At 37.9% G+C, this 21,364-nt stretch overlaps 2 protein-coding genes across 2 annotated transcripts; one reads left to right on the top strand and one right to left on the bottom strand.

Moving 5' to 3' along the window:
- Positions 1 to 2,680: 2,680 nt before the first annotated feature.
- LOC135142648 (fatty acyl-CoA reductase wat-like) lies at positions 2,681 to 6,113 on the top strand. Its single transcript, XM_064074392.1, has 7 exons — positions 2,681 to 3,112; positions 3,162 to 3,407; positions 3,454 to 3,599; positions 3,650 to 3,759; positions 5,028 to 5,276; positions 5,325 to 5,505; positions 5,553 to 6,113. The coding sequence occupies exons 1-7, from the start codon at positions 2,912 to 2,914 to the stop codon at positions 5,896 to 5,898; spliced, it is 1,479 nt and encodes a 492-aa protein (XP_063930462.1). The 5' UTR covers positions 2,681 to 2,911; the 3' UTR covers positions 5,899 to 6,113.
- An 8,256-nt stretch (positions 6,114 to 14,369) lies between these two features.
- On the bottom strand, positions 14,370 to 16,908 carry LOC135142525 (fatty acyl-CoA reductase wat-like). Its single transcript, XM_064074242.1, has 9 exons — positions 16,722 to 16,908; positions 16,412 to 16,464; positions 16,220 to 16,365; positions 16,054 to 16,163; positions 15,761 to 16,006; positions 15,527 to 15,713; positions 15,250 to 15,481; positions 14,469 to 14,747; positions 14,370 to 14,405 (listed from the first exon to the last, which is right to left on the bottom strand). The coding sequence occupies exons 1-9, from the start codon at positions 16,897 to 16,899 to the stop codon at positions 14,370 to 14,372; spliced, it is 1,467 nt and encodes a 488-aa protein (XP_063930312.1). The 5' UTR covers positions 16,900 to 16,908.
- Positions 16,909 to 21,364: the final 4,456 nt, after the last annotated feature.

The following is a 21,364-nucleotide window of genomic DNA, read 5'->3' as shown; positions in this document are numbered from 1 at the left end:
ATTTCAAAAGAATACGGGAAATGATTATTCTGTGCTGAAGGTCTGTTGTTGGCAACCTGTCATAAATTATTATTCTTCAATATCGGCATACGATGTTTTTATGACCATGTCCGGTAATCGTCTATCCCGGTGCGGCAGGTATACACATTTTAGGAAGAATTGCTGGTTCCGTTTAAGACAAAATAAGTACAATTTCTTATAGGATCAAAGGCTGCCTGGCAGGCAGGAATCACCAGAGTGTAACTTTAAATTTTCAGATTTTTGTTGAAACTCATTTTATTTTAATCTCGTTTCACGATTTCTGAGAATATATCACGATAAATTATTCTACCGAGGGTTGTAAAAATATTAATTTTATTGCCCAAGATGTACACTTAAACATAATCGGCACATTCTCGGGCAAAACGGACCTGCCAAGCCCGCCTCGCGTTAGGTCCACCAATGAAAAAGTGAAGAAATGACACATGTGGCAACAGGAAAAGACGCTACATTTGTCTGAAAAATAAGAGTATAAAACAGTAACAAATATGCGATTTATGCGAGGGAAATGTATGTATTGAACATTCGATTAGTCGATTACAGAACTAATTTGTGTTAATTGAAAAAATTAATCGTTATGTAACACGCAATTATTATTTTCTAAAAATAATAACATACCTTAAACAAATATTTTTACTAGTGAATAGTGAACTGTGGTTTATGGTTTTTAAAACACCATCTTACCATTGCTTAGATTTATTACCCCTCAGGATTATATTTAAAGATGTATAAGTACTGAAGGCTACAATGTAGGAAATGATGGTATTTAAAATATGAAAATTTCGGTGACAGAACACTATTAGTACACTTCTTACCTCTATTTTTGTTTATGTGACCAAAATCACCAACATCAAGTATCAAAAATTACTACTAGTATAACTCAATTAATAACTACTGAAAAAAAGTGAAATAAAAAAATGTATCTGTATCTGCGCCATTAATTTTGTATCTAGATACAGATATTTTGTGCTTAAATTCGATTTTATCTAGATACAGATAATAGATACCCAAAAATGTATCTAGATACTTTATTTAGATACAAGTATCTAGATACTGCCCAACACTGTTGATAATGTATTCCTGAGTTATTGTTACTGGTATGACTAAGTATCCATACTAATCATCAGAGTTTCAAGAATTTGTTAATAATGAAAATGATAATGAGACCGGACTAATCTACCGTGGGAAAAACGTCAGAGTGTGGACTACAATAACATTAATAACAACAATGAATTATTAACATAATTTAAAATGTTGCCAACTTGCACTGTCATGAATTCTATGAATATATTCCAATATTTAAAAATTCGGCAACACAATACAAATGTTTGCGTCAGAAACGCGTAATTAACGAATATTTATTCTACAACGTAGCTCAGATCGTCAAATTCTATGAGCTAATGCTGATCCGCATTTGTCTTTTATTAAACGTCCATGGTCCCAGGACTACATTGTGGTGTCCCGGTTTAAAATTAAATGTAGCCCCAAGTGCGATGAAAAAGAATAAACCTCGTGATTTTAGAGAGGTTGTAGTTAGATTTGTTTTGGTGTTCAAATAATTACTAGGTATTATAATGTTACTTTAAAGCAAGTGAAAGAACTTCACTCATTCAGGTTTGCTTTTTTTCGTATTTAAATTTGTACTACACCCAGTAATAACTTGGATATTTCCACCTACTCAAGATATTACGAACTAGAGAATTGTGTTAATTTCACAACGAGCTGTACAATCACAAGTTAATAAAGAAGTTTACCACCTTTTGTAGAGTTCCATTTTGTTGACAATCACACCAATTTTTAAATTTTTCCTCTTTAGTACCTATTTCTACTAACTATTTTCTGGTATAATTAGTTTCATAACATACGTCATTATCGTAAGAATTTTTATTTAACTGAACTGAATAATAACCGACATTGTCCATGGTTACTACACTACAAGAAACATCTACTCAGGATCACAAAGGACACTTTTATGAATATTGATAGTCCAATATTGCAAAATAAAAGTAAAAATATTACCAGTATATTATCATCATGATTAAGAATAATGCGAACTTGCACTGTCATGAATTTTATGAATATTTTTAAATATTTAAACACGCATTGTTGTGATTGTTTCGAGCTATTTCCATAACAATGCAGATCATATGAGTTATTGTCCATTTTTTTTAATTAACACTTTGTTTAAGCGTTTTCAAGAAATCGCATCAGTTTTAAAATAAATTACTGAATTTATTCCATACGTTTCGCAGACTAGTTTCCACCCTGTATAATAAATGTAATGTATAGTCCTATTTAAGAATAATGCATACAGCACGTGTGTAAAATTCACTCAGAAAATTATAAAAATTAGATATTCTTGCAAACACCAGTATATTGTTCCGCAGAAATTTGATAAACGGCTAATTTTAAGTTTTGTCGACGTTCAATAGCTTCTAGTATATGAAAAAGTAAGTCCCCATTTAGATGTATTTAAAAAATCTCGCAACCTAAATATTGTCAATTCATCCCCATCGAAAATGTGATTATATCATCTCAAAACTGTATTGAGAAAATATCTCTTGAAACATACAGTGCTCCAGAGTGAAGTTGTGTTAAAAACTGTGAAATCGTCTAGCTAAAATTAAATGAGACGTTAGCGAATTCGATGATTTCAAACTGTCTGGTAACATACAGTACCTAAATTTTTTGCAGTCCGAATTAACACACAGTTTATGTAACCGACAACCATACAAACAGTACCCGGATGTCGCTTCAGCCGTTTTTACACGAAGTCAATAGCGAGTGCTAACCTTTACCCTTCCCCTGTATTCAAAACTGATAAAATATTCCACTCCGGGCTCAGTTCAATCAAACCCGTTGCACTCCAAAAATGCTGCCCGACGTCAGCCAAATAAAAACATTTTTCCAAAACCAAACCGTCTTCCTCACCGGAGGGTCCGGTTTTTTGGGAAAAGTCTTAATAGAGAAGCTACTTCGAGAATGCGAAGAAATCGAAAAAATATACGTGTTGATGCGTACGAAGAAGAACAAAACCCCAGAAGAGCGCTTCGAGGAGCTCTTCAACTACGCTGTAAGTTTTTAAACTTGTCGTACCGCCACTTGTAACAATATTCTTCAAGTGCTTTGACCTCCTCAAAAGCACAAACGCCAACTCTTTGAAAAAAGTATGTCTTATCAACGGCGACTGCCAGCAACCTCTTCTGGGTTTGAGCGACCAAGACGTCGATATCTTGTTGAAGGAGACCACCTGTGTGATTCACGCTGCGGCGAATGTTAAGTTCGACCAGTCGCTCAAAGAAGCCACTTATAACGTTAGAGCGACTAGGGATTTGTTGGAATTAGCGAAACGGATGAAGAAGTTGAAGGTGCGAAACGTCTAACTTGTGTATTGTCAAATAAGTTGGCTTGTAGGTTTTCGTCTTTGTTTCCACTGCCTACTCGAACTGTGTCAACGACCACATCAAAGAAGACTTCTACGAGCCCCCAATGAAAACTGAAAATTTGTTCTCGGTGGTGAATGCTTTGGATGACCAGACTTTAGTTGACGTGACCCCACAGTAAGTCTAGTTGTGTTAAAATAACTACATCACGGTTTTTTTTTGACTAGGTTGTTGAAAAACTGGCCGAACACTTATATCTTTGGCAAAAGTATCTCTGAAGATGTCGTCAATGCGGCTAGTGAAGTTGTGCCTGTAACAATCGTGCGTCCAGCTATTGGTAAGTATAGTTTCCCGAATTCTGTAAGATTATATGGCAACACTTCAAGTAACGAGTGTACAATAAAAAATATATTTGGAGCAGCAATCGGTGAAATTAAATTTTTACTTCCCAAGCGTAAGCGAAGAAAGTATTGTAATCGAGTTCATCGGACGAATGGCCACTTTTATCTCTCCCGTTTCCATCTGTCTGTCTGTATCCATTTTCATTAGACACGTAATCACCGAAACCTGAACTGATTGTTGCCAAATTTTCTATCTATATTAGAAATATCATGTAGACGGTTAAATGCTAAATAATAAAATTTGGCTAATCATCCCCACCCACAATTTAATGACGTCATTTCAATGAATGGTATTCTAAAATAATTTGGATGTTACGAATCCACTTTCAGTTTTTTGCTAAACGTTCAAATTTTCGCAAAAACGTTTGCAAGGTACGAGTATAATAACGTTTTATTCCTGACACGGTTTAAACGTCTTCGTGATGCAGTGGGTGTTTCGGAAATAATGGCGACCTGCGGTACTGCGATTCTGGATCGAACTTGGCCCTTTTCTCTTTTTCCTGCATTGGTATAACGCTGGAAGACAAACTCATTCAAAATCAAGCTAATTTATCTGGTGCAGCGCCATCTCTGTAACCAAAAATCTCATACATATCTTAGGAGACACGAGGCTTATGTCTTGGGCGGGTCTGCCCCCACTGGTAGAGGCTTCATCCCCTGGGGTTTCTGCCTCTTCCATAAGGGTCCGCCCTTTCTGAGTCGACGCCTCGTTCTCTTTAAGTTTCAAGTTAAAAGAGGACAGCATATAGTTGATTCTGCCCTCTCTGTCCCTGGTTGTTTTGGCCTCATCCATCCCAAGCCCAAACACAAAGAGATTGCCTGGAGAGGCATCCTCGGGTTTGGCCTCGTGACGGAAAAGAAGCCATTTTTTAACGCGGGCTCTTGGTTCTGACCCTCTAGGTGGAAAAGTACGACCTCTGCATCCACCGGTGGTCCCGGTATCCACAAGGTCGCCCTCACTAGCCTTGGTAGTTCAGCCAAGGGGACCACGTTAAGTTGTGCGCCTTCCCACAAGAGTGTTTGTTTTACCCATTCCAGAGACACCTCGTCTTGATGCCCCTGAAAGTGGCTGCTTGTCTTTCCGATGTCAGGCACTGTTCAAGTTGTCTGCTCACGCAACGCGCATCGCTTTTTACACCAGCCATATATCTTACAAGATTCGAAAAACTAGTACAACTAACACAGTCCCTGTAATTTTCCGTAGTTACTAGTACCTTATCGGAACCCATGCCTGGATGGATCGATAACTTCTACGGTGTCATTGGTATCGTCGCTGGAGCCGCTCTGGGTGTTATTAGAACCTTGAATGCGAAACATGACGCTCTAGCGCCATTAGTACCAGTAGATTATGTCTCTAATTGTGTTTTAGCAGCCGCATGGAAAAGAGGCACTTCCGATGGTACCACCACCATATATAATTACGTAGGGGACACACGCACCTGTCAGACTTGGCGTAAGTACCCTTTTAAAAATCTCCAACAACCCAAAATTTTTATTTTAGAGAAGTTTATGCAAATAGTGATACCGAACTGTTGGTCAGCTGCCTCAGAGAAACTCTTGTGGTACTACTGTTTCGACATCAGAGAAAACAAGACATGGAACAACATTTGTGTTTTCTTTATGCACACAGTGCCGGCTTACGTCGTCGATTTTATTCTCATCTGCTTTGGAAAACCGACAATGTACTTCAGGAGTTAGTGGTTGCACATTTATTAGTTTTTCGTTTTAGAGCCGTTAAAAGTTATAGAAGGTTGAACAAAATGCTGGATTTAATTTCGTATTTTTCAACAAGGAGTTGGGTTTTTGATAATGATAATGTGATGGGGTTGTGGAATCATATGAACGAGGAAGATAAGAGGTCGTTCTTTTTCAGTATGGAGAAAGTTGATTGGAATGAATATGCGCATGCTAGTTGTATGGGTGCGAGACTTCATTTGTTGAAGGATACACCTGATACTATTCCTAAGGGAGAAAGAAAAATAAAGATTATGTTTGTGCTGCATTATACTGTTATAGCGCTTTTGTGGTATCTGTTGTACAAATTTGTGGCACTTATTTTAGGATTCTTTTTTTAAGGAAATGTTATTTTTTATATCTTAGTTCGAAATTAGAGTTACATTATGTGATTAAGAGTAATATGTAGCTAGATCAAGTGTAATTAGGCGTCTCTAAACAGAGCAAAGGAGCAATAATGAGATTATTTTTTAAACCTATGATTTGTGACAAATGGTATATGTATAATATTGTCCAAGGGTCGCTTAAAAATAAATATTTTACAAAAAAATTCAAATTTGGCACTAAATTTTATGATATTATTACGTTGCGGGCGAATAAATTTGGCATGGATGAAACTCAACGATGTATTTCTTATATATATAAATTAGCACTCCAGGCCAAGTTGGCCCATGGCTTGGTTGGTTGCTTCTCGCCATTCCTTCCTGTTCTTAAGTTTCTTCCTCCAGTTTGCAATATTCGCCTCTGCTATGTCCTTTAGTATATCTTCTTTCCACCGTGTTCTTGGTCGTCCTTGTCGACGTTTCCCTCCGATACCACTTTCCAAAATTTTCTTGGGTACTCTTTCTTCCTTCATTCTCATAACGTGTCCGAACCATCTTAATGGTTGTCCTTTTACAATTGCCACTATGTTCGGTTCATGATATAACTCTGCCAACTCATTGTTTGTTCTTCTTTCCCATCCATCTTCTGTTTTTTTTTCCTCCATATATTTTCCTGAGTACTTTTCTTTCCCATATCTTCAACATCTTTTGTGTATTTATTCCTAGTGTCTCACTTGCGAAAATTACAATGGGACGAATAATTGTCTTGTAGACCCTTAACTTCAGACCTCTTGAAGAATTTCTGTTCATAATGTTCCTAAATGCGTAAATACTACGATTTCCGGCCATTATTCTGCTTTGGATTTGTCTTGTCATGTCTGGTTTCCTATAAAATTCTGTGCCCAAATAGGTAAATGTTTCCACCTCCTTGAAGCGATACGTTTTTCCTGTATTTGTATTTACTCTTAACTCTCCTAGACTATCGTACTCTTTCTCAGTCCACGTCATTAGTTTTGTTTTATTAATCTGCAGTCCCATTTTCTGCGCTTCTTCTTCCAGGTTTACCATAGCTTTATGTAGTGCTGTCCTACTTCTTGTTAAAATTGCTACATCATCAGCAAAAGCTAGACACTGATGACTTTTGTGATATAGCAACCCTGATCTATTCAAATTGGCTTTCCTAACCACGTATTCCAACGCACAATTAAATAGAATTGGCGAGAGGGGGTCCCCTTGCCGTAATCCTTCTTTCACTTTAAATTTTTTTGACAATTTTCCTTTGATTCTTACTCTATTGTCCGTGTCTTTTAAGGTGAGTTTTATCATCTTAATTAGCTTGTTTTTCGTACCTAGTTCTCTTAGAGCTTCATATAACTTTTGGCGCTTGATTCTATCATATGCTTGTTTGAAATCTACGAATAACACAAAAGTGTCTTTTTTATACTAAAAACTTTCTGCTTGTATCTCACGTAGTGTAAATATCTGTTCCACTACCGACCTGTTCGCTCTGAAGCCACCTTGGTACTCTGCAATTTCCTTCTCTACTTTTTTTATTACTTGCTCTTTTATATACGAGGCAAGAATTTTATAGACTACATTCAGAAGTGCTATTCCTCTATAGTTGGAGCATTTCATCTTATCCCCCTTTTTATGTACTAGAATGAGAATAGCTTCGTTCCAATCTTGTGGCATTTGGCATTTGTTCTTGCAGCCAAATTTGTTCTAAAAGTTTCTGTATCTTTTCTTCTAGCTTCTCCCCCCCGTATTTTAGTAATTCCGCCGTTATTTGATCTTCTCCCGGACTTTTGTTATTTTTTAATTTCTTTATTATTTCCTTTACTTCTCTTAGACTTGGTGCTTTCTCTTCTTCTTCATCATGTATATCTTCTTTGTTTAAATTTTCTTCTATCATTCCTCCATTTTCTTCCCCATTTAGGAGTTCGTCGAAGTACCTCTGCCAGAGTTCTAAATTTTTTTCTTCATTTCCTACCAGTTCACCTTTTTCGTTTTTATAGAACACCGAACTTGATTGGTATCCTTTTTTTTCTTGTTTCAATCCTTGGTACATACTTCTTATCTCTTTATTTTTGTAGTTTTCTTCTATCTTGTCTAATTGTCTTTCTTTATATTTTCTTTTCTTTTCGCGTAAGAGCCTTTTACATATTTACTTACTTACTTTATTGACGGAAAAACATCCTTAAACAATACAAAGAAAAAATAATAAAATCACATGAGAATGTTACAATATTTTTAAAATAAGATTTGCCTTAACTTAGTTTGAAACTTAGGAAAAGTATCTGAATAAAAATCAATTCTGCTATAAATAGAATTACAAGTAAATAATATATTATTAAGTGGTGAAAACAACAAATAATTCGTATAATTGAATTTAATGTAGAACAAGGGAGCTTGTCTAACATTGAACTGAGGAACATTGAAGTTAATAGAATTAAGAATGTCAGAATCGCACATATTGTTTAAAAGTTTATACATAAAACAAATTTTGTAAAAATCACGACGTACACCTAATAAAGACAAACCCAAATAAGATTTACTAAGACTAGTAGAATGAGAGACCTTAAGTGGTAATTTGAACAAAATAGATTTGACAAACTTATTTTGAATGCGTTCAATTCTATTCTTATGTATCTGATATATAGGATCCCACAGTATGCACCCATATTCCAAAACTGAACGGACCAATGATGAATATAATACTAGAGAAGTACGAATATCATTAAAATCATGACAGTATCTCTTTATATACCCTAATACTTTATTAGCTTTTGAAACAATATATTCGCAATGCAAGACAAAGGATAATTTGCTGTCTAAAATGATACCAAGGTCTTTTACGGAAGAAACAACTTTTAAGGAATTGTTGTCAATAGCATAACACGGAATTGATGCCAGAATTTTACGACTAAAACATATTACTTGACATTTACTATAATTTAATTTCATTAAGTTATCCTTACACCACAATGAGAGAGAATCTAAGTCGCTTTGCAGTAAAAGCATATCGTTACTATCCCTAATAGTTTTAAATATTTTTAAATCATCAGCAAACAGGCTAAAATTACATTTGAGTATATTAGACACATCATTTATATAAATGGAAAAGAGCAAAGGCCCAAGAATTGACCCTTGTGGGACCCCAGAGGTAATAATCTGCGAAGACGAGAAGCAATTTTTGAATTTCACAATTTGAGATCGATTATCAAGGTAACTAGTAAACCATAGAAGTAGATGACCAGAGACACCATAAGCGCTAAGTTTATTTATTAACATTTTATGACTAATTTTGTCAAAGGCCTTGCTGAGGTCAGTATACACAGTGTGAACTTCAGCACTCTCAGAAAATGACTTAATAACATTATCAGTAAAACTTAACAAATTAGTTATAGTTGACCTTTTACGAAAAAAACCATGCTGATTCAAAGAGATAATATTTTTAAAAGCATAAGAAATATGAGTGTGTACTATCGATTCCAATATCTTACAAGGTGTTGACAGGATGGAAACAGGCCTATAATTTTCAATGGAAGGCTTACTACCTGCTTTATGTATAGGTACAACATGAGTGACCTTCCATAATGACGGAAACTTACCAGATTGTAATGATAAATTAAACAACAATTGCAGCGGTAATGCTAAAGACTTACCACAGTTCTTATAAAATTTTGGAGGAACGAAATCAGGACCAGCTCCCTTGTTAGAATCAATCATATCTAACGCACTTTTAACATCTGATAAGTGAATGTTAATTTTATCAATATTAACCACTGAATCAAAAACAGCATTAAAATTAGGATTAATAACGTTACAATATACAGAGCCAAAGTAATTACTAAAACATTGACAAATATCAATATCATTATAAAAAATTTCATTGCCCGATCTCATTGGCAGTGGCATTTGACAGTTAGATTTTGTGCGGATAAATTTCCAAAAGTTACTGGGATTTAACAACAAGTCATTCTGAATATTAGAGATATGTTCACTATACGCATTCTTAATCATAACTTTACATAAACTTCTCAAATTTACAAATTTCACATAATCTGTATTAGTATTAGTTCTTTTAAATTGCTTATGAGCAATTTTCTTTGCCTTTATAAGATTTATAATATCACGACTAAACCACTTGGGATACGAAGAAGTTACTTTGCATTTGACTGGTACAAATTGCTCACAAGCAGCATGTACATATTCATAGAAAATATTTACTGCATCATCAACATCAACGATATTATCAAAAATTGAACACCAATTAATACCAGAAAAATAGTTACAAATATCAACGTAAGATGCAGAGTTAAAGTCAAAATAGTATTCAACTTTATTACAATTCATATCAATGAAGCAGTCAAGAACAACTTCAATCAAAAGAGGTGGATGACTAGCATCAATAATACTAAGGGCATTACACAATGACAGGTTACAATCATCTAAATTAGTGAAACATAAATCTAGTACATTGCCAGCTATATTTTTAAAACAATTTAACTGATGTAAACCACATGCAGAGAAAGAATCGCAAATGTGACATTCACATAGCCCTGCGGATGAAAAAGGAACATAACCATTAAACTCATCATCAGGATGCCACACGATGTTGGGTAAATTATAGTCACCAACCAGGAAAATATAAGAACTGACATTTTTATCACATATATCATTTACTGTTTCAGTATGCACTACGTATTTACCAATTCCAGAATCAGGAGGTAGGTAAACTGTTCCTATAATAATGTCAACTGAACCAACAGTTATTTTTACAAATAACTGCTCAACAGTATTTACATTTAATAATATCTCACTAGATAAAAATGTCTTCAAAACAGCTATGAGAACCCCACCTCCGCGCATTTTACTACTGTTGAACATGTTACGATCACACCTGTACACAACGTATCTGTTGTCAAATAACTCATTACTGTTAACTTCAGGATAAAACCATGTCTCAGTCAAGACAATTACACTAAATTCTTCAGAGAGACACTCACAATAAAAATCACTTATTTTAGTGTTCAAACCCCTGACATTTTGATAATATACTCTAAAATTGCTTTTGTGTAAGGAGTTACCTATGACATTACTGGATCCTTTCTTATACTGCGAAAAAAATGAAACTTCTTTATAACTACTCCAGAAGGCCAAATATCTTCACAAAGTAATTTATTAAACATGTCCTCATCAACAGTTATTTTAAACGCAATACTCCTGGCTGAGTCTCTTTTGGGTAGTTGTTCAACCTCAAAATTTCTTTCTGGAAATTTCGACATGAGATAATCTTGAATTGCATTAGACTTACAATCTAGAGATAAATTGCCAATATATATATATATATCGTTTTTTAATTGCAGCTTTAAAGGTCAAATTGCCCCCTTCAAGTTTACCTTTAATAATATTGACTTTTTTCTTGTTATGAATAACCTTTTTAAAACCATCATCTTGAATAACATCAACCATCTTAGTTTTATCCTTATCAGTTAACTTAAAATCGGTGCCCTCCATGGAAGAGATATTCATATCATCCTTAGTACTTATAGGGTCAAGATTAATTATATCATTCATCAGACTACTTTGATAGTTTTCTAATTGGTGACCAAAACTGGACTTACTAACTGTTGAAATGGTCTCATTGATGTTGATTGTATCATTGTTTACCTTTGCCGACCAGGCATTTCTGATACCATTCTCATTATCATGCTTCAGAGTTTTTGCCGATGTTGACAGTGGATTCACGATAATATTATCTGAGGACACACACTTGCGCTGTTGTTTCAACGACATAATTTCGGACTGAAGATACAAGTTTTTCTCACGCAGCAAAGCACAATTTTCTTCTAAAACATTGTTCTTGCTTTTTAGCACCGACACTAATTCCTTAAGATACATAATTTCCGTCTCAACTTCACTATTGTTACACACAATTTTTGGAGAACTTTCCCATTCATGATTACATTTGGGATTTTTCGCTTGTAAGGCAAACTTAACACATCCTGGGTGGAACAAACTGAAGCACTTTACACACAAAACTTTCTCCTTCGATATAAGTTTTCTACAATGCTTGCAATTAGATAAAACCCCGCCATCAGCAGGAATATCAAGATTCGGTGTAACATTGACGGTCGCCATCTTGGTAATTCTTTTTGTAACATATTTTTCGCTGTTCTTTGTATGCCATTAAATTTTCTTCTGTTTCATTTTTTAATACCTTCAATCTTAAAGTTGTCCTTTTTTCTAATTCTTCTTCACATTCCTTATCAAACCATCTTTCGTTTTTATTTTCCTTCCATGTTTCTTGAGTGCTTTGTGATGACGCTTTTTTTATTCCATTTTTAACTTCAAACCATAAATCTTCTATATCTTCTGTATCTTGCCTTTCACCTGCTACCCAATCATTCACCATTTCCAAATACATCTTCCTCTCCTCCTCATTTTCAATCTAATACACGTTTTTAAGTTTTTGCGTTCTTGGTTCTTCCTGTTTTTTTCAACTGGTACTCTTTGCTTCATTTTTACTCCTACTAAGAAATGGTCTGTGTCCAGATCTGGTCCTCTATAACTTCTTATATCGGTTATACTTCTTTTTTCCATTCTTTCAATTAGGACATGGTCAATTTGATTTACAGTTTTTCCATCTGGTGCAATCCAGGTTCCTTTGTGTATTTCTTTTTTTTGGAAATATGTACTTTTTATGATCATATCTTTCTCTCTAGTAAAGTCCATTATAGTTATCAATGTATGATTCTATCTCTATATGGACCTTGTGTCTGTTGGGAAAATAAAACCTATTATTATTATTATTATTATTAAAATCTGACCATTGTAGTTTGTAACTTCATGTTTGCTATATTTTCCTATCGTTGGTCTAAACAATTCTTCTTGACCAATTTTTGCATTTAGATCTCCTAATACAATCTTCAAATCATATTTTTTTATTTTTCCATATTCCTTATCGAGCGTTTCATAAAATTCTTCTTTTACTTCTATATCTGCTTTTTCCGTTGGTGCATGTACATTTATAAGCGTAATCTTCTGAAATCTTCCTTTCAGCCTTAAGCAGCACATCCTATCTGATATCGCTTGAAATTGCAATATATGTTGCTTTAGTTTTTTATGTACAATAAAGCCCGTGCCTCTAATTTTGCTTTTATCCCCACTATTAAAATATATATAGTCTTCTATTTCTATTATTTGATTCTCTTTTTGTTTTGTTTCTTGTATAGCTACTACATCAAAACTATATTTCCTAATTTCTCGCACTAACTTTTTCAACGCTCCTTCTTCATTGAGACCTCTGATATTCCACGTAGCTAATTTTACAATTTTCTCTCTTTTATTGTCTATTTTTTGTACTTTACCCATTCCCTTAATACTAGATTTCTTCTTGCTACCATTTTCTTGTATTTCTTAATAACTGGTATTTACACGACTCACTATTGCAACGATTATGTACAGAAATTATTCCGGCGAATTTCACTGGACGCTCTTGACTGACTCCACTAGGTGAATGATGGTTCCCGACGGTGGCATCTATTTAAACCCATACTTCCCCGATTGAGATCTTTCTCGAGTATCCATTGCGACTTCTGGTAACCGGCTCCAAACTTGTCTTTATGCGCCCGCCGCTCGGCCGTCGATGAGTCACCGTTCATCGACACACATACTAGAAAAACTCATAGGCGTCGCGCCGTTATGGGTTTATTTCGTAACATAGGCGTCGCGCCGTTATGGGTTTATTTCGTAACAATATCATGGTCACTAGTTAGATGTTTCAACAACGCTTAATTTTACGTTTTTCGTGTCACGAATTTTATGATGAGTGACTCGAAGAGTGTTAGCTCAGATATAGAAAAAGCTGCAACCAACGAGTGTTCTATTTGCGTTATTACCAGCAAAATCAAAACTGAAGTATCAAACTTACTACCGGTATATGAAATGGTGTAACGAGAAAAAATTGTAAAATGTAAGTACTGAGAAGGATCTGTTAGGGTACTTCGATAATCTGTCGAATAAGTACAAATCCTCCAGTATTGAGCTTTCTATTCAATGCAGGAGATCGGAGGGGCCACTCTGGATTGGTTCTTGAACTTATTATGCGGTCGCCCTAACATTCTTCCAAATATCTTCAATTTTCTCTTGTCGTATGAGCTGTACCACCATCTTGCTGAAAATAACCGGACTATAATTCTTCGGGCAATAACTGGTTCACAAATACATCCAAAATTTTCTCCTTGTATCTCGTCGCATTAATTATCTCTTGAAAAAATATCGAGCCTAAGAATCGTAGTCTGGAAACAGCTAACCAGACACCAATCTTCACTGCATGTAATGGTGTTTCTTCAAAAGCGTGAGGATTTTCTGTACTCCAAATTCTGAAGTACTGTGAGTTGACGTAGCCTGACAGATGAAACCTGGCTTCATCAGAAATGGAAAATCCTGTTATCGTTCATATTATCTTGAAACCAACGATAATACTAGACGCGGCGAGGAAAATCTGCTGGTTGCAGCTCCTGAACCAACGAAATCTTATATAATTTCTATTGTACTATTTTCTGGCACGTGCTGTATGGTACCCCGGACTGTAAAGAGAGTTTTGACAAAGATTTCTTCGGACTTTCTTCCATTCTCGTCCTTAAATCCTCAACGTCTTCACTAACTTGAGGTCTCGTCGGTTTTCCCTTAGAGACGCTACCAGTGTCGTTAAATCTGGCCACAATTCGCCGTATGGGCGTCTTCAAAGATTCACAAAGTACTCTGTGGATGCATGTAAAGACATTTTCATTTAACACCCCATTACGGTAGTAGGACATGATGATGAACGTGTTTTGCTCCAAAGAATAACCCATCCTAACCTAAAAAAGTTATTTGTAACACTGACCATAGTCATTCCTCTGTGTTTATTACCTGAGATTATTCCACAATGATCTGAAGCTTTGATAAAAGCTGTTTGAGACACTTAAAGTTCGAACAAAGTCATGGCCTTCCTTAACTACAATATTTTATGATGACCCTGTATATCTCCAGTAATTTCGTCTGAGGACCGAGAACTTCGAATTTGAAGTTTGCTGGGTGCTAGAGATTTTTTTCTCGCCTTAACAGGATTTATTTATCTTATACATACTATTTATTTTATTAATCCCTAAAGTCAAACCTACTTTTGAAAAAAAAGATTGTTGATGACTTCTGACTACTGTCTTTATTACCATCCCAGTAAAAAGTACAACGGTTTATAAAAACTAAATTCTAGAATAGTTCTATAAGAAACATAACAAATTTATATAAAATATACCACAAAAATGCAAGAAGTGTATAGTGAGCCACAAAAAACATTTTTAATTTTAGTTTTGTTCGTACACTATTTTCCCGTGTTTCTTTGAACAGGTAAAGTCTAGTACCTATAACACTATTACGAATGTAAATGTCATAATCCACTCTTTCCATATTGAAACAAAACAACGTTTTATCTTCATCGGCCATGGCGTTCCACAATTCCATCACATTATGATCCTCGAAATTCCAACTTCCAGTGCAAAAATATAACACAGCACTCAACAGCCGATCCAAACGGCCGTAATTCTTGACTACCCTAAAAAATGGCGATTATGTTCCATTCAAAAGTATCACATTTTACCAATACAGAGCGGGTTTTCCCAAACACACAAGAACAAAATCTGCGATATAAGCCGGTACCGTGTGTAAAAAGAAAGTGCAGATCTTATAGCAAACTTTATTTTCTACTGTTGTTAAAGAAAAGTGCCATACAGCTTTCCTCAATGCACACTCCAAGTAATTAGCCTCTGAATTTTTTATAAATCTTCCTGCAAACAAAAACGGTAGTAGTAACTTTAACTCTGAAGAGGCTTACCCCAAGTGATTTGGTTGTTCTTATGACCGACGAAGTTGTAAATGGTAGTGACGTCACACGTCCCTCGTTGCCAAGCAGCAGCCAAAACACAATTTGACACGTAATCTACTGGTACCAATGGTGCTATACCGTTCTTCTTTAAATTAATGACTCTGATAATTCCTAACGAAGTGCCCATACACACACCGATAATACCATAGAAGTTGTCATGCCACCCAATTCTGGGCTCGGATATGCTACTAATAACTAAGGAGCAACAACAATCGGAATTCATTCGGAAAGGTGGTACTCACTGATAGCTGGACGTACGACTGTTATTGGTAAATCTTTACCTATCGTATTAATCAGGTCTTCTGCAATACTTTTACCAAACACATATGTGTTCGGCCACGTTTTTAGCAACCTGTTTAAAAATGAAAAGTATCAAAAATACTCCTAATAACCACTATTGTCACCTACTGAGGAGTGATGGCTTTTAAAGTGTCATCATCGAGAGCATCCACCAATTGTAACAACTGTTTTGCTTTCATTGGTGGCTCGTAGAACTGCTCTTTGATGTCTGCATGCACACAGTTGGAATACGCAGTAGAAACAAAGACGAACACCTAGATTTGGAATTTGTTGAAAGCGTCAAATCCGCACCAAATTTACCTTTAAATTCGTCATTTTCTTCGCCAGTTCTAACAAATCTCTTGTTGCTCGAACGTTGCAAGCGACCTCTTTAACAGGTTGGTCGAACTTGACGTTAGCTGCGGCATGGATAACACACGTCACTTCTTGTACCAAAATGTTGGCGTCTTGTTCGCTCAAACCCAAACGAGGTTGCAGACAGTCGCCGTTAATCAGAAAGACTTTACGCAGAACATTTTCGTCTTTGGATTTTAGGACATCAAAGCACTTGAAAACGATGAATTAGTGTTTAAATTTTGGCAAGAACTTACTGCGTAGTTGAAGAGTTCGCTGAATCGTTGAGTTGGAGTTTTGTTTTTCTTGGAACGCATCAGCACGTATATTTTTTTGATTTCTTCACACTCGCGCAGTAGTTTTTCGAGTAAAACTTTTCCTAAAAAACCTGAGCCTCCGGTTATGAAAATAGTTTGGTTTTTGAAGAAATGCCGAATTTGAGAGTTGGAAGACATTTTAGAAACTCTGTTTGTTGTTAAAGGCTCTCTAGTAGACTCAACTTTACAACGACAAGAGTTCTTATATGGTGACACGGAAAAATGTTAATAGTTCTTGCAAAACAATAGATTCATTTCATTTTGAATAATAACTTCATTTGTTTAACATTAAGGAAGAAATACATGCGTGTGTGAAATGGCAATGGCAAATAAAGCTTTGTCATTTTGAAGGCAATATTCGTTTGATATTTAATTTTTCTTATCAATTTTTATTTTTCTCAGATGAAACCTCACCTTTTCAAAAGGCATACTTAAATTTTTAGCAATCCTTGTAATTAGTTGTCTTGTCAGACACTAAAATAACGTTCCTTTGCATTTACAAGAATTATTACAGCTTACCACACTCAAGATTTTTAGCAAAATTTAGAAATTGTATTCTAATGTAGCTTTAGATATCCTCGATTTGTAAAGCCAACAACTCAATTTTTTTGTTTGTGTTGATTTTTAATATTTAAAGGTCTTCCAGTGGGGAAAGGTTAAGCCTTTTCTCTAAAATAATTGCAAGCATTCTCTCTTGTTATGTTCTAAGAACTTATTTTCCGTAAATTAGTTTATATGATAGCACTTTAGGACACAAAATTAAAGTTATCTTCAAATATACAAAAAAATTATAGTTCCAGCAGCTTGTCTTTATGGAACGTCACTCGGCCCCTGACCGATGATGACTCACCGACCATCGCCGCACCTACCAGAAAGCTCTCGACGGCCCATAGGCGTCGTACCGGGGCGGCGTATGGGTTTATTTCCTAACAATATTGTTACGTTTGACGGGCGAATAATAAATCGGGCGTAGGTAAAACTCAAAGATTTATTTCTTTAGCTCGAATTACACTACTATCTACTACAACGAATATGCACAGAAATTATTCCGGCGCTCTTGACTGTCTTCACTGGCTGAATGAATCCATTACCTACGGGCGCCTCTGTTTAAACCCATATTCTCTGATCGAGATCTTTCACGAACATCCATCGCGACTCCGCTTCGAGACTTCCCTGGACGCCGCTTCGAGACGGCTCCAGACCTGTCTTTATGCGCCCGCCGCTCGGCCGTCGACACCGTCAGCACTGATGATTCACCCATCAGCGCCGTGCGTCCAGAAAGCTCTCGACGGCCATAGGCGTCGTACTGGGGCGGCGTAAGGGTGTATTTCGTAACACTGTCCCCCTCTTCAAATCGGATCGTCCCGATCGGAATCGTCTTCGTTGTTTCCGTCGTACCGTTTTAGTCGATCGAGATGAACGATCTTCATCTTCGTCTTCGGTCCACGTTGGATCCGATAAACTACGTCATTTATTCTAGCGACGAGAGTGTATGGATCTTCGCAGTCAAGAGCCAGTTTTGGGCAACGTCCCTTCTTCCGTCGGGGGTTATACAGCCACACTAAGTCACCTTCCTGGAATCCGCCACAGTTGGCCTTCACATCGTAACGGGTCTTCATTCGGTCACTGGCAGTCTTGATCCGGCCCCTCACTAGTTCATGCACGTTGACCAACTTCTCTTTCAGTTCGTCCACGTAGTCACGTACTTCCATTGGTTCTTCGGATGGCAATCCAAAGACTAGGTCACAGGGAAGCCGCAATTCCTTCCCAAATGCAACGTGAGCAGGTGTTTGACCCGTGGTGTCGTGGACAGCTGCGCGGTAGGCCAGCAGGAATAGTGGAAGGTGCTGGTTCCAATCCTTTTGGTGCACTTCTACCACTTTCGAAAGGTAGTCCGATTGAACCTTTCCACCATGCCGTCGGATTGTGTAGTGGCGTTGTCCTTGTCTTGCGTATTCCCAGTAGCTGCATCACTCTTTGGAAGACGTTGGATTCGAAATTGCGTCCCTGGTCTGAGTGAAGTTCCAAGGGAACGCCAAATCTACTGATCCAATTGTCAACCAGTACTTTCGCGACCGTGACGGCTTCCTGATTTGGAATGGCATAGGCATCTGGCCACTTGCTGAAGTAGTCGCTGGCCACAAGGATAAACTTGTTGCCGTCGTTTGTTACAGGGAACGGACCGGCCACATCGATGGCGATTCTTTCGAAAGGTGCCCCGACATTATATTTCTTCATTTTTCCCCTCGCCCTGGTATGAGGACCCTGGCTGGCCGCACACGTCGTACACTTGCGACACCAACTTTCGACGTCGTCACGGTAATAAAACCTCTCCCGGATTTTCGACAAGGTCTTGTTCACTCCGAAGTGGGCTCCAGATGTTTCGGCATGAACTTCCTCTAAGATCTTGGAAACCTTTACCTTGAGGAGTACCATCATCTTTTTAGAGGTACGCCCATCAGGACTCTCCCGCTTTCGATTCAAGAGCCCATTTTCCATGACCAAGGAATGCCATTGGGCCCATAACGCCTTCAAACTGGGGGATTGGTGGGACAATTCTGCCCAGCCGGTTTGTTCGACTCCTTCCTCCTTCCACTTTAGTATTGGCCCGATTATGTCGTCTGCTTCTTGTTCACGCTTTAACCGCGCCGTTGTCCATTCTTCATCTTGCTCAAAAATCGTCCGACGAACGGTCAGGTTCCCTTCTTCCGCGTCGATCCTGTCGCAGTGCTTGCATTCTCCGCACGGACGTCTTGACAAAGCGTCAGCGTTGTTGTGAAGTCGACCCGCTCGGTGTTTGATCCTAAAGTGGTACTGCTGTGGTCTTTCCAGCCAACGCGCTACTTGGCCCTCGGGATTCTTTATCCGCAGTAGCCACGAGAGGGCAGCGTGGTCGGTTCTAATCAGACACTCCTGTCCGTATAGATACTTGTGGAAGTGGTTGACGGCTTTGACAATAGCTAGCAGTTCCTTTCTTGTGGCACAGTAATTTCTCTCTGGTTTGGAATGTAATTTGCTAAAATATTCTATAACCCTTTCCTCCCCATCTTGTATCTGCGACAATACGGCCCCAACTCCCGAGTTACTCGCATCGGTATCGAGGACGAACATTCCTTTGTCCCTGGGGTAAGCCAAAATGGGGCTGGTGCACAAAGCCGTCTTCAGTCTCTTAAAAGCCATCCCACATGTACTGCTCCACTTGAAAGTCGCCGTCTGCTTCGTCAGTTAGTGTAACGGTGCTGTGATGTCGGCATACCCTTCTACAAATCGTCGGTAATATGTGCAGAGTCCCAAGAAGCTTCGTAGTTCATGCTTGTCTTTTGGTATGGGCCAATCCCGGATAGCAAGAACTTTCGTCGGGTTGGTTTCTATTCCTTTCTCCGATACGATATGGCCCAGGAATTCGACTCTTTTCTGGAAGAGCCAGCATTTTTTGGGATTTAGTTTCAAACGAGCGTTTTCCATTCGTTCTAGCACCTCCTCGAGATTCTTCAGATGGTCGTCAAACGTTTTGCCCATAATCATGACGTCGTCGAGGTATACCAGACAGGTCTTCCATGTAAATCCTTTCAGCACCATCTCCATCAGCCGCTCGAATGTTGCTGGCGCATTATATAATCAGTCTTTTCTTTGTCGTCCGGGTGCAAGCCTACTTGCCAGTAGCCACTCTTCAAGTCCAAAGTCGAAAACCACGCCGAGCCGGATAAGGTCGTCAAGGTATCGTCTATTCGAGGAAGGGGGTAACTGTCTTTCTTGGTGACGTCGTTCAGTTTCCTGTAATCCACGCAAAATCGGGTACTCCCGTCCTTCTTGGTGACCAAGACTACTGGAGATAACCATACGCTGTTGGATTCTTCAATTACCCCATCTCTCAACATGTTGTCCGAGGAGCCTGACGGATCGGTTGCGTGTCATCAGTGTTTATTCGGTGTTCTATACGATGTTGGTCTTCCCGAATGGTTCCTCCTTTAAGGCAAAGACATTACGGTGCCTACGAATGAGTCCTTTGGCCAGTTTTCTCTCACGAACAGACAGCTGGTCCCACTTGATCTCCAAGTCTTTGGTATCCGCTTCCTTAGACTCATTCTCAATGTCTTCTTCCTCGCAGTTCAACACCCGGGCGACTGGCTCACACATTCCAATAATCTCCCCTTTTCTAATATTGACTGCATTGGGAAACACGTTTGTCACACGTAAGGGTATGTCACGATCGGTTTTGACTAGGGTGCTCGCGATCAGGAGCTTGTGGGTCGAGTCATGTGCCGGCTGCACCATCCCCAAACTGTATCCGTGGGTTCGTCTCTACTCTGGCGGAGACGATGACTTCTGCATTACCATCTACCTTCGTTGTCTGACAGACCACTAGTCTGACCGTTGCAGCTTCCACATTCGGACGTCCCAGCACAAATTCTTCGGCTCCGAAACGCAGAATTTTCTGTTCTGGATCGATCATTAAACCATACCGGCTGATTAGGTCCATACCCAGAATGAAATCGTCTGCGATTTCCGCCACCAGAACTTCATGCGTTATTCGGAGTCGACCGAGTTCTACACTCACCACCGCTGTACCCAGAACCGGTGTTGTTTCTCCCGTGACCGTCTT

This window comes from Zophobas morio, unplaced genomic scaffold (assembly GCF_036711695.1).
Source record: "Zophobas morio isolate AGI-343-1 ecotype UQ-CSIRO unplaced genomic scaffold, CSIRO_AGI_Zmor_V1 ptg000049l, whole genome shotgun sequence".
Taxonomy (NCBI): domain Eukaryota; kingdom Metazoa; phylum Arthropoda; class Insecta; order Coleoptera; family Tenebrionidae; genus Zophobas; species Zophobas morio.
The sequence above is the reverse complement of the archived record's forward strand: the minus strand, read 5'-3'. Positions and strand labels throughout refer to the sequence as shown.

Excerpts from the sequence above, each read along its gene's own strand:
- LOC135142525 (XM_064074242.1), bottom strand. The coding sequence starts at position 16,899 with ATGTCTTCCAACTCTCAAATTCGGCATTTCTTCAAAAACCAAACTATT. Across the intron at positions 16,007-16,053 it reads AGTCGTACGTCCAGCTATCA|TTATTAGTAGCATATCCGAG; the intron begins GTGAGTACCACC and ends GTTGCTCCTTAG. Across the intron at positions 14,406-14,468 it reads AACTCTCTTTACAGTCCGGG|GAGCTGCAACCAGCAGATTT; the intron begins GTACCATACAGC and ends TCGTTGGTTCAG.
- LOC135142648 (XM_064074392.1), top strand. The coding sequence starts at position 2,912 with ATGCTGCCCGACGTCAGCCAAATAAAAACATTTTTCCAAAACCAAACC. Across the intron at positions 3,408-3,453 it reads AACGGATGAAGAAGTTGAAG|GTTTTCGTCTTTGTTTCCAC; the intron begins GTGCGAAACGTC and ends GTTGGCTTGTAG. Across the intron at positions 5,506-5,552 it reads TGCTTTGGAAAACCGACAAT|AGCCGTTAAAAGTTATAGAA; the intron begins GTACTTCAGGAG and ends TTTTCGTTTTAG.